The sequence below is a fragment of the Indicator indicator genome, chromosome 1 (genome assembly GCF_027791375.1).
Source record: "Indicator indicator isolate 239-I01 chromosome 1, UM_Iind_1.1, whole genome shotgun sequence".
Taxonomy (NCBI): domain Eukaryota; kingdom Metazoa; phylum Chordata; class Aves; order Piciformes; family Indicatoridae; genus Indicator; species Indicator indicator.
The window spans coordinates 1498013-1511484 of record NC_072010.1 but is presented as its reverse complement, the minus strand read 5'-3'; the positions used below and the strand labels follow the sequence as shown (position 1 = coordinate 1511484).

The following is a 13472-nucleotide window of genomic DNA, read 5'->3' as shown; positions in this document are numbered from 1 at the left end:
GGTTGTTCAGCCTGGAGAAGAACTTTGAAAGCTGCAAGTAACTATTCTCAACCATTTGGATTGGCAGTGGAAAGTTAAAAAAAAAAAAAAAAAAAGAGAGATGGGAAAAGTGAAATAAATTCCCCCAAGAGAAAATTGAAGTCTTAAACGTTCTGCAGCTCTCTAGAAGGAGCTGAGATGTGTGAGCAGAGCCAGGGAAAAGCTGCATTCCTCCACAATTTCATTTCTTAGTGAGATCAGCTGGAGAGACACTGACCCCAGGCTATGTTCTCTGCCAGTAACTGGAAGCAGTGAGGTTAACTCATTGTTCTGAGGTAGCAGGTTTTGACATTTAAGATTTCAACCTTGCTGCTTTAACTGGTGGGAAATGCCCACAGGACTTGGGATTCAAATTGCATCCTTTAGCCATGTAAGAGATTTTCCTTTCTGCTGTCTCTAATTTCTTCTGTCCAAGTGAAGACACCAACACAAACAACATGCCTGAGGCACAAGGGACTCTCCTCTACTCCACCCTGATGAGACCCCACTTGAGTACTGTGTCCAGTTCTGAAGCCCTTATTACAAGAAAGATTTGGAGGTGCTGGAATGTTCCAGAGAAGGGCCACGAGGATGATCAGAGGGCTGGAGCACCACTCCTATGAGGACAGACTGAGAGAGTTGGGGCTGTTCAGTCTGGAGAAGAGAAGGCTCCAAGGAGACCTTCTTGTGGCCTTCCAGGATCTGAAGGGGGCTCCAAGAAAGCTGGGGAGGGACTTTTGAGGGTGTCAGGGAGTGACAGGACTGGGGGGAATGGAGCAAAACTAGAAATGGGCAGATTCAGATTGGATGTTAGGAAGAAATTCTTCCTCATGAGGGTGGTGAGACACTGACACAGGTTGCCCAGGGAGGTGGTAGAAGCCTCACCCCTGTAAGTTTTTAAGGCCAGGCTGGATGTGGCTCTAAGAAACCTGATGTAGTGTGAGGTGTTCCTGGCCATGGCAGGGAGGTTGGAACTGGATGATCCTTGAGGTCCCTTCCAACTCTGACAATTCTCTGAAACCTGCTAAACAGAAGATCTTCTAAGAAAGCTTCTAATGATAGAAGCATAGACTGGTTGTGGTTGGAAGAGACCTTTGCATCAACCACAACTTTGCAGTCATACTGAGCTCTATCAGAACACACAATATACTGTTGGAGTGAGTCCAGGGGAGGGCCACAAGGATGATCCAAGGGCTGGAGCACCTCTGCTATGAGGATAGGCTGAAGGAGCAGGGGTTGTTCAGCCTAGAGAAGCTTCTGGGGAGATCTTACAGCTGCCTTCCAGTTCCTGAAGGGAGCCTATGGAAAGGCTGGAGAGGGACTTCTCATAAGGGTGTCTAGCAACAGGCCAAGGGGGAATGGTTTGAAGCTGAGGGAGAGCAGGGTTAGACTGGATCTTAGGAAGAATTTCTTCACTACAGGGGTGGTGAGACTCTGGAACAGGTTGCCCAGGGAAGCTGTGGATGCCTCCTCCCTGGGGGTGTTCCAGGCCAGGTTGGATCAGGCCTTGAGCAACCAAGTCTAGTTGAGAGGCGTTCATGGAAGGGAGTAGACAACCTCTGAGGTCCCTTCCAACCTAAGCCACTCTATGAAGATTCTATGGTGAGGATATAAAAGTTAATACCTCTTTGAAAAAGGACTTTGTAAAAAGTGATTAACATTTGCAACAAAACTGGCTTTTTAGGGAAAATAAAATTGATACATCAGATGCTTGACTTATTAAGAAATGTTCTAATATTTTTATCTACTAAAAGGCTGAAGTAAGGTACATGCCAGAGAGCTGGTGTTCAAATTTACCTGCATATTTAACTATGTTGAAGATTTAGTAACTCTTCCTCATATTACAGTATTTCTAGAGACTTTGATAAAGAATTAGTCATTGTTTTGCAAGGATTTAACACCAGCAAACTGAAAAAGGGCTACTTGATGCCCCAGAATTACCAAACTGGCTTCATCAACCACATTTAATGCAACCAGGAAGACTAAGCAATAGCCTTGATTGGTGTCATATTGATTGATTCTTTTGTCTTAAAGAGCATTCTGCTGTTATTCTAGCATCCAGTACTCATGTGGTTAACACAACTTAATTCCTGTGGGATGGCTTTAAATAGTGAGACAATCAGTTGAGGTCTCTGCCCAAGAAGGCATGTGCCCTGCTGAGTGAGCAAGGACTGCTCAAAGGGTTTCAAGTGAAGTTCCAGTGCACATCAAACAACTGTAGAGGAACACAAGCAGTTACCTGCAAAACTGTTATACAGAGAGTTGCTTCTGTGACAGGATCATAGAATCACAGAGTGCTTTAGGTTGGAAGGGACCTTGGAAGTCATCTAGTCCAAATTTCCCTTGCAGTGAGCAGGGACACCTTCAACTAGAGCAAGTTGCTCAGAGTCCTGTCTGACCTCACCAGGAATGGCATCTACCATCTCTCTGGGTAACCTGGGCCAGTATTTCATCACCCTCACTGGAATAAATTCTTCCTTATATCTAGTCTAAATTTCCCTCTTAGTTTAAACCCATCACCCCTTGTCTTGTCACAACAGGCCCTGCTAAACAGATCACACAATCACAGAAACATTCAGCTTGGAAAAGAGCCTCAGGATCACCAAGTCCAACCCACAACCCTACTCTACAAGTCTCACCCCAAAACCAGAGCCCCAAGCACCACATCCAAACCACCTTCAAACACATGCAGGTTTAGAGACTTCAACCACCTCCCTGCCCAGCACATTCCAGTGCCTGACCACTCTTGCTGGGAAAAATTTTTTCCTAATGTCCAGTCTAAACTTACCCAGTCATAGCTTAAGACCATTCCCTCTTGTTCCATCACTAATTACCTGGGAGAAGAGACCAGCACTAGCCTTTCAGATAGCTGTAGAGAGCCATGAGGCCTCCTAGCAGCCTCCTCTTCTCCAAACTAACCATCCCCAGCTCTCTCAGTCTCTCCTCATCACATTTCTTCTCCAGGCCCTTCCCAGCTTCCTTGCCCTCCTCTGCCCTGGCTCCAGCACCTCCACATCTCTCTTGCATTCAGGTGCCCCAAACTGGACACAGCACTCCAGGTGTGGCCTCCCCAGAGCTGAGTGCCAGGGGACAATCCCCTCCCTGCTCCTGCTGGACACAGCATTTCCAATCCCAGCCAGGATGCCTTTGGCTTTCTTGGCCACCTGGGCACACTGCTGGCTCCTCTTCAGCTGCTTGGCCATTGTCACCCCCAGCTCCCTTTCCTCCAGCAGCTTTCCAGCCACACTGCCCCAAGCCTGGAGCATTGCTTGGGGTTGTTGTGACCCAAGGGCAGGACCTGGCATTTGATTGTACCCATCTTTCTTCTAGGTCCCCTTTTCAGTACTAAAAGGCCACAAGAAGGTCCCTCCACAGCCACTGCAGACTGATGAAGCAGAAGCTGACTTGTAAAATACTCCACATTGTCAGGCAGCTTTAAAGCTTTACTTTTGGAAGACACTCAACTGGTAAAACCCACCAGCTGCAGCCAACTGTACATTGGTGCACATTGCCCCATCAAGATTCAGGGGCTGAAATTAGCCACAATGGAATTTTAGCTCAGACACAAATATTTTCCAGAATCACTGAGTCTGGAAGGCACCTCTGGAAGTTGTGTAGAGTCCTGGGCTCACTGTTGACAGCAGGGACAGCTACAGCAGGTGGCCCAGGACTGTGTCCAGTTGGGTTTTGAGCATGGCCAAGCATGAAGAGTCCAAAGCCTCCTTGGGTAACCTATTTCAGTATCAAGTCACAGAACAGAGATATTTTTCTCTGAGTCAGCAGTTAAGTTCTTTTGTGCTAGCTAGGCAGTAGGAACATAGAATGCAGAAATTTTCTTCTAGGCCAGAGCTTTCCAGGCTTGAATTTGGATCCTGAGCCATTGCTATCAGTTTACATAACATTGTGAAGTTCAGAAGCTGTGTTAGTTGTAAAAACTGCAATTAAGAACATGCAACTACCTTGAAAGTCTTCAGAATTAGGAAGCTTGACTCCACAAACAAAGTAATCCTTTTGTTCATTCTGTAAGTTGAAAAAAAAAGAAAATCAACAGTGGAAAATGAGAATGGAACAATAACAAGAAGCAAACAGAAGCCTGCACAATATCTGATGACAATCAAGCATCTTTGTAAAGAAAAACCTCTTCACTGAACCCCAGAGTGACCTTGACAAAGTGTTTTAGTCCTCTTTTCATCTAACTCAGAATCTAAATGCAAGTTGTTTAAAGAAAGAAGAGCTTCTCCTTAATCAATTCATTATATAAAAGGTTTTGGAGCTCCATACTTTGACATCTGTTTATGTGCACTCTGTTCAAGTTCAGCCTAGCCTACTATCAGGGTTATTATCCATTATTGTGACCAAAAATGGAAAGTATTCATTAAATTACAGCTACAAACACTTTACTTTTATAGTGGAGACTAGTGGAGAGATGCTGGCATAAATCCTCTCCCCTTGAGGCTCGTAACCTAAGGACCAAATCCAAGAAAAAGCTGGAATAAAACAGCATGAGTGAAGAGCAGCTTTCATCCCAAATAAAACATGATATTTGCTTCACAGTGTAACATACAGGACCTTCATTTCACATCAAGCAGGTTTGGAAGTGGTTAAAAACATACCAGGTCAATAGGGTAGATGTAGGATAGCTCTGACAGCAGCTGCTTGCAGCGAATAGTCTGCTGGGCATTGGTCTTCAAAAACAGTTCTCTTTGGGGGAGAAAAAGATCCCAAAACCATTAAGCTTCTTCAAAAGCTTTAAAAGTAAAGGTCTTAGCCCCTTGTATCTCTTCTGTATCTTCCCAAGTAGCAGGACCCCTCCCTTAAAAAAAATCTAAGTAATTTCACCCAAAAAAATGCAGCAGCCAAAGGCAGCTTCTCAGCTTGAGTTGTACCTCCCATGCAGGAGCATCTTCACAGAACCACAGAGTGCTTTGGGTTGGCAGGAACCTCTAGAGGTCATCTAGTCCAACACCCCTGCAGTCAGCATGGACATCCCCAGCTAGAGCAGGTTGCTCAGAGCCTCATCAAGCTTCACCTTGAATGTCTCCAGGGATGGAGCCCCAACCACCTCCCTGGGCAACCTGTTCCAGCATTCCACCATCCTCATAGTAAAGAGCTTCCTGATGTCCAATCTACCTCTGTCCTTCTCTAGTTTTCCCTCTGACAACTGAGCCTTACAAAACTAACCCTAAAACAGACCTGAAAGTCCTATCACTGTCCTCACATGCAACCAAGCATCTGTTTCCTTCTCTTCTAGACTTGCCAATGTTACTTATCATTTTAGAGCTCTGCAAATTATAGCAGAGGACTTAAGGCAAGTTTTGGGGTGACATTAGGAAGAATTTGGTGCCAGGAGTCCCACTCTGAAGTCTGCTTTTTCTGCAGCTGGGAAGAAAATTCAGAGTTCATTTACCTCTTAGCAGTACATTCCTTTCTCAGCTCATGAAGGGATTCATTATGCTCTTCAAGTTTCTGGTGTTCAGTCCCAAATGCACTTTCTAAACAACAGGAGGAATTGGGGAAAAAACCCCAAAAATTAGCAGGAAATATTTTCTCAGCTGAAGTTTGAAAAGTAGATACTGACACAAGTGTTGGCAATAATGCTTCATTTATTCTTAGTGCCCATTTTTCATGTTCTGATGTCACACTGAGGAAGGAGAGTGCAGGAGGAACATAAGACTTCAAGCAGCATCTACAACCCACCAACTGCAGAGCTGGGCACAAGCCAACCTCATGAGATTCAGCAAGACCAAGTGCAAGGTCCTGCATCTGGGTCAAGGCAATCCCAAGCACAAATGCAGGCTGGGCAGGGACTGGTTGGAGAGCAGCCCTGAGGAGAGGGACTTGGGGGTGCTGGGGGATGAGAAGCTCAGCAGGAGCTGTCAATGTGCACTTGCAGCCCAGAAAGCCAAGCAGAGCCTGGGCTGCAGCAGGAGAAGTGTGGCCAGCAGGGCAAGGGAGGGGATTCTCCCCCTCTGCTCAGCTCTGCTGAGACCCCACCTGGAGTACTGCATCCAGTTCTGGAGCCTCTGTTCCAAGAGGGATCTGGACATGCTGGAAGGTGTCCAGAGAAGGGTCACCAGGATGAGCAGAGGGTTGGAGCACCTCTCCTATGAGGACAGACTGAAAGAGTTGGGGCTGTTCAGTGTGGAGAAGAGAAGGCTCTGAGGTGACCTTCTTGTGGCCTTCCAGGATCTGAAGGGGGCTCCAAGAAAGCTGGGGAGGGACTTTTTAGGCTCTCAGGTAGTGACAGGACTGGGGGGAATGGAATAAAGCTGGAAGTGGGGAGATTCAGAGTGGAGGTGAGGAAGAAGTTCTTCCCCATGAGAGTGGTGAGAGCCTGGAATGGGTTGTGCAGGGAGGTGGTTGAGGCTCCATCCCTGGAGGTGTTTGCAGCCAGGCTGGATGAGGCTCTGGGCAGCCTGCTGTAGTGTGAGGTGTCCCTGGCCATGGCAGGGGGGTTGGAACTGGCTGAGCCTTGTGGTCCCTTCCAACCCTGACTGATTCTACATTTCTAACTAAGAATAAGGGAACCTCATTCTCCTTCAACATGTTTCCTTGAGGACTACTTGAGCTAAAGCATCTCAGCCTAGGGAGGTTCTCCTCCCACTCTGCTCTGCCCTGGTGAGACCACACCTGGAATACTGCGTCCAGTTTTGGTCTCCCCAGTTCAAGAGAGACAGGGATGTGCTGGAGAGAATCCAGCAGAGGCTATGAGGATGATTGGGGGACTTGAACATCTGTGCTATGAGGAAAGACTGAGAGACCTGGGGCTGTTTAGTCTGGAGAGGAGAAGGCTGAGAGGGGATCTTATTAACGTGTATAAATATCTCAGGGGTGGGTGTCAAGATGAATGTGCCAGGCTCTTTTAAGGGGTGCCCAGGGGTAGGACAAGGAAGACCAGGTACAAGCTGGAACACAGAAGGTTCCACCTCAAAACGAGAAGAAACTTCTTTACTGTGGGGCTGACAGAGCACTGGAACAGGCTGCCCAGAAAGGTTGTGGAGTCTCCTTGGGAGACTTTCAAGACCCATCTGGATGCATCCCTGTGTGGCCTGCCCTAAGGTGATCCTGCTTTGGCAGAAGAGTTGGACTTGATTCCTGGAGGTCCTTTCCAACCCCTAACATTCTGTGATTCAATTGCTGCATGGCCAAAAATAAGTAAAGGGCAAAAATTCATTTTTAGTAGCGGCAAATAATTTTTGACTCAATAAAGTGTTAAAAAAAGTCCTGTCACAAGATCAAACATCTCTGTAGCTTGGCCTTTGAGAGCTCCTTCGAGAGCATTTTATTGTAGGACACTTGGCCAGTAAAAGAAAATACCATGACTGAGTATTTCAGATTTCACTTCAAAGAATCACAGAAGGGTAGGGGGTTGGAAGGGACCTCTGGAGATCATCTACTCCAACCCCCTTGCTAAAAAAATCCAAGGTCACCCAGAGCAGGTCACATAGGAATGCATCCAGACAGGTTGGCAGGGACCCTGAAGATCATCTAGTTCCAAACTTCCCCACCTTGGGCAGGGATGCCTCTCAACTAGACTCAGCTGCTCAAGGCCTCACCTGATCTGGCCTTGCATATGCAAAGGGAGGAGGCAGCCACAACCTCCCTGGGCATCTTATTCCAGAGTCCCACCACCCTCCTACTGAAGAATTTCTTCCTCAGATCCAGTCTAACCCTGCTCTCCCTCAACTTCACACCATTCCCCTTGTCCTGTTGCTAGACACCCTTAGGACAAATCCCTCTGCAGCCTTCCTGCAAGCTCCCTTCAGCTATTGGAAATTATAATTAAAGCAGATCTGAAGAAGGTTTTCTTGTTTACCTTCATACTAGCCTCTTGGGGTTTTCACCACCAGAAACACCTGCTTTACCTACCCAGAAGTGAACTTGTGGTGACTTGCTTATACCATACATAAAATCATAGAATGGTTTAGGTTGGAAGGGACCTTTAAAGGGGTCTGTTTCTAGATACCATTAGGAAAAGTCCCTCTGCAGGCTTCTTGGAGGATCTCTTCAGGAATTGGAAGGCAGCTCTAAGGTTCCCCTGGGAGCCTTCTCTTCTCCAGGCTGAACAACCCCAGCTCCCTCAGCCTATCCTCATAGAGGTGCTCCAGCCCTTGCATCATCTTTGTGGCCTCCTCTGGACTCCAACAGCTCTGTATTCTTATGATGGGGACACCAGAACTGGAGGTAGGATTGGAGGTGGGGTCTGAGCAGAGCAGAGTCAAGGAGCAGAATCCCCACTCTTGCCCTGCTGCCCACACTCCTCTTGATGCAGCCTAGGGCAGCCACCTTTTCCTGTATTACAATGCAGCTCTCTGGTTTTCTCAAAAAATTCTAATTAAGCACAGACTTAAGAGGGGTGCTTTAGAGGGGTGTCATAGTAAGAAGTTACTTAGGGACAGAATCCCAAAATTTGCTGTTCAGACTTCACTATAAGACAGAGGGTGAAGAGATTCTATCTGGCTGCAGACTTCAGGGATGGAAAAACAGAAAGACAATAAAAAAAAAAAAAACAGCACCTTCATTTTGGCCACCATAACCATAAACTAGGCTGCTACTCTTCCAATCATCAGCTGATGAGTAGCAGAGAAGCAATGTTTCCACACTCACCTCTCTCCTGCAAAGTACTTTTCTCCTTGTGCAACGAGGCCACTTCCTGACCAAAGGCTTTCTTCTGCCTCTCCAGTTCGTTACGTAGCACCAGGATCTTCAGCTGTAAACATTCACTCTCCTTTTTCTATTGGAAGAAAAACAGATTTTTTTAAAACAATGAAAGCTTTTCTCCACCTGAGCAGTTCCACAAAAGGGGTGACAGAAAACAAACAAACAAACAAAAAAAAAAGGGTAAGAGTTGTGTCTGCCAGACAATACTGAGTTCATTACCAAAGACTCAAATCATTTTGCCTCTTTGGAAGGAGAGAAACTCAGCTCTGTTCCACAAGATTTGTTTTTCTCATGGGATCTCACATGCTCAGTGATGCAACCTGACCCAGAGCAGAAACTCAGAGAGGAAAGAGTGGTGGGAAGAAGCTTCTGCAGGACAAGTGTGTAGGAAGGGATAGTAGAGGACTAGCAGCATGATGAGCATTCACTTCCTGGCAAAGGGCTCAGCACAGAAGAGGGAAGAAGAGCAATGAGGAGTTGAAATTAATTAGAGGCAGGGAGCTAAGAAAAGGTTGGAGACATCTGACCTGCACTATTAGATCTAATTCCCAGCTTCAGGGGGGGGTGAGAAAAGAAAGGATACAAAAGGAAGGAGCACACAGCAGGGACCAGATGATGTCATTACACACACTGATGGTTGAAAGATCCCTTCTTTGAAAGTTTTAGGATTTGTCCTGTACCTGTAAATCCATTTCTGTGTTCAACAAGACTCTACTCTCTCCTTAGATCTCCACTAAGACTGAGAGGGCATCTTCTCAATGCTCAGAAATGCCTAATGGACAGGGGTCAAGAGGATGGGGCCAGACTCTTTTCAGTGGTGCCCAGCAACAGGACAAGAGGCAACAAGCACAATCTGGAACCCAGGAGGTTCCATCTGAACATGAGGAAAAACTTCTTTCTTTGAGGGTCATGGAGCACTGGACCAAGCTGCCCAGAGATGTTGTGGAGATTCCTCTACAGAGATTACAAATCTACACAGATGCAATCCTGAGCAGCCTGCTATGGATGACCCTACTTTAGCAAGGGAGTTGGACTAGGTGATCTTCAGAGGTCTCTTCCAACCTCCACCATCCTGTGAGTCAATATTAAGAAATAAATCCACAGTTCACACACTTATAAATGAGGATGGAAGCCCAAGAAGAGCTTCCATACTGAACAAAAAGAAACGCAGGAAATCATCTCCACCACCTCTGTGGGCAGCCTGCTCCAATGCCTGGTAACTACTCCTGTGAAGAAATTCTTCCTAATATCCAATCTGAGGGTGATAATAGCCTCCAGCCAGCAGAGTTAACATCTTTCATCTTTAATTGGAGTGGGTAAACAAACTCCCATTTTCCCCTTTTGCCAAATCATTAAACCAGTTTGACACTTAGCTGAGTTACTCTCAACCCAGAATCTACTTTAGAGCAATGAAATAACTTCACATCTCATAATCATAGAATCACTGAGGCTGAAATAGATCTCTGAGATCATCAAGTCCATCCAGCCTATGACCTGACACCACCACATGGACCAGACCATGGCACTAAGTGCCACATCCAATCTTTCCTTCAACACCCCCAGGGACAGCAAATCCACCACCTTCCTGGGCAGTCCATTCCAGACTCTAATTCCCCTTTCCATAAGGAATTGCTTCCTGATATCCAACCCCAGCACAGCTTCAGGCCATGCCCTCATCTGGTCACAAATTGCCTGGGGGAAGAGCCTGACCCCCACCTTACTACTACTTCCCTTCAGGTAGTTGTAGAGTGTGATAAGGTCCCCCCTGAGCCTCCTCTTCTCCAGGCTAAACCACCTCAGCTCCCTCAGCCTCTCCTCATCAGACTTTCTCCCCAGACCCTTCCCCAGGCTCGTTGCTCTCCTCTGGACTTGCTCCAGCACCTCAACATCTTTCTTGCAGTGAGGGGTCCAGAGCTGCACACAGTGCTCGAGGTGAGGCCTCCCCAGTGCCAATTCCAGGGGCAGAATTCCATCCCTGGTCCTGCTGACCACACTATTCCTGATACAAGCCAAGATGCCATTGGCCTTCCATGCCACCTGGGCACACTGCTGGCTCATGTTCAGCTGGTTGTCACGTTTGCCCTTTCCTACAGGAGGCCTGGGACATGTGCCAGTGAGTACCAACAGAGTGAAATCACAACTCCTGTTCTGTCAACTCACTGCTTTGAGCTGACCTCAGCCTTTCTGGGCAGAAAATAGAAACCAGCACCAGTATACATATTGTTTTTCTTCTTTATGGAAAGGGGAATATGACAAGCAAAACAAGCTGTCAAGAGCTATTGCAAAACCTAACATAATTCCTGCTTAAAATGATTGTTTGACTTCACTGACAGCTTGTGCATGAATTCCAGTCACCCAAAGGCAGCTGGGGTGCAAGGAGGCACAGGCAGTAGACTCACCTCACTCTAAATCCACCACAGGTTCCTGTCAAGATTTATCTGAATCACTAAAGGTTTGTTTTCACCTGAGAAACCTCTTTCATGCACTGTGCAAGGTCGATGCTTTTATAACATAACAGCAATTCTACAAAAGCAAGGTAAAAATAGGGCAGGTGATCTCTCAGTCCCTCTGAGTAACACAGACAAGGCTAAAACCCACTCCATCACACTCCTCAGATGAGTTCCCAGTTGAAATGAGAGGTTTCAATAAAGATTTCAAGATCAAGGGTTAAAAAAACCAGCCAAGACATCAGCCAGATGCTTCAGTCAGCCTGCAAAAGATGGTTTCAGATAACCCAACTTACCAGCTCGTTGCTCGTAGATGTACACCTCAGCTTTTCTTCAATCTCCCTTCCTATTTTCTGAACAGTTACCTGAGTCTGTTTAATTGCACACTGGGCTCTGTGAAGCCTGTAAAGAGAAGAAAATTCAACAGCTCAACTAAAGGCTCCCTCAAGATGAGTGCAGCAGTTGCTTCCAAACCAGCAGTGGTGGGATGGACCCAGATCGGCAGCTTCTGGTTTGAAAGGAAACGTTCAAAGAGGAATCATAACTTCCAGAGCTTAAAAATCACAAAGTCACAGAATGGTAGGGGGTGGAAGGGACCTGTGGAGATCCCCGAGTCCAACTCTGTCTGCCAAGGCAGGTTGACCTAGAGAAGGTCACACAGGAACACATCCAGGATTTTGAATTTCTCCAGAGATGGAGACTCCACCACCTCTCTGAGCAGCCTGTTCCAGTGCTCTGGCACCCTCCAAGAAGTTTCTCTTCAAGTCTAGATGGAAATTATGTTCCATCTTATGCCTGTTACCGCTTGTCCCATCACTGGGTGCCACTGAAAAAAGACTTCCCACTGTGGAAGTATTTAGAAGCACTGATGAGATTCCCCCCTGCAGTCTTCTCTTTTCCAGAAAGCCCCAATTCTCTCAGTCTTCCCTCACCACAGATGTTCCAGTCCTCTCAGCATCTTCGTAGCCCTCTTCTGTACCCTCTCCATTAAGTCCCTGTCCTTCTTGAACCAGGAAACCTAGAATTGGACCCATTATTCCAGATGTGGCCCTCACCAGGAGAGAGCTAGAGGAGGAAGAAAACCTGCCTCGACCTCTTTGCTACCTCACCCAAAGCAAACCAGTCCAATGTCAAATCTCCTCTTCACTTGTTAAATTTATAGAAAGGTTTGGGTTGGAAGGGACCACAAAGATCATCTAGATCCATTAAATCTCTCTTTATAAATGAGGAATGAGTCTTCAGTTTCCAACTACCAAGACCTTCCCTTCACTCAATTAAGAATATTTCCTAACCCTGTCCAAAATCATTGACTGGTTTGTGTTGGAAGGGACCTCAAGGATGATCTAGTTCCAACTCCCCTGACATGGGGACACCTTCAACTAGGCACAGGTTGATCAAGACTCTGTCCAACCTGGCCTTGAACATGTCCAGGGAGGGGGCATCCACAACCTCCCTGGGCAACCTGTTCCAGTGTCTCCCCACCCTCACTCTAAAGAATTTCTTCTTAATCTCCACTCTAAATCTCTCCTCTTCCAGCTTCAATTCATTCCCCCTTGTCCTATAACCACAAGCCCTTGTAAAAAGTCCCTCCCCAGCTTTCTTCTAGGCCCTCTTCAGGTACTGGAAGACCACTCCAAGGTCTCTCCAGACCTTTCTCTTCTCCAGATAATACCAATCTACCCAGACCAAGAGCACGGAACACCCTTCAGTACCCCCAAAGAACAAACCTCTGTAGCAAAACCATGGAGTGTTTAACTGAGTCAAGTTTGAAGTGTGAAAAGATGATGATGAAGTGTTTCTGATCATTAGCCCTGGCTTCAGAGTGAAGAGGCAAAACTGATTATTTGCTCCACAGTGAAGGAAATAAAAAAAAAAAAAAAAATCAGGCAAAGGAAAGCAATGGCCTAAGCAGCTCAGAATAGTATTAATACCTTAGAATTAATATGGAGTGGAAATGAATGTCTTTGTTAGGAAAAAAAAGAGTTAGCCTGCAGATATAAGATGATGGGTGTTTCTAGGGCATGCAAAGCCAGGCTTACTTTTCCCATCCAAAGTTCCACTATTAAGGGGTTTCCTTTTCTAAGGAGATTTTTCAGGCAGCCTTGAAGCTGGGAAACTCAGCTAAGGTCTGGTCAGAACAGCAAAAACCTGGTCAGATAACCTCATGTATGACATCAGTGCTTTGCCAGGCAAAGAGAACAAAAAGATTGAGCCTGCTCCAATGACCATCTCAGCTTGGCCAAATTCAACCACCTCTGCCTCTTCACAGGAATGCTTCATTTTATTGAGTTGGAGCTGGGTCCAGAGGAGGCCACAAAAATGAATGGTCTGAGGGATGGAGAACAT

General features: G+C 46.4%; 1 protein-coding gene across 1 annotated transcript in view; it reads right to left on the bottom strand.

Annotated features, from left to right (window-relative positions):
* Positions 1–13472, bottom strand: part of UVRAG (UV radiation resistance associated) — a 161870-nt gene that overhangs the window by 84140 nt on the left and 64258 nt on the right. The window contains exons 7-11 of the mRNA XM_054383915.1: positions 11423–11528; positions 8622–8752; positions 5426–5506; positions 4632–4719; positions 3978–4038 (exon numbers count right to left, since the gene is read on the bottom strand). Of these exons, the coding sequence (XP_054239890.1) occupies positions 3978–4038; positions 4632–4719; positions 5426–5506; positions 8622–8752; positions 11423–11528 (467 nt within the window). The remainder of the gene's footprint in view (positions 1–3977; positions 4039–4631; positions 4720–5425; positions 5507–8621; positions 8753–11422; positions 11529–13472) is intronic.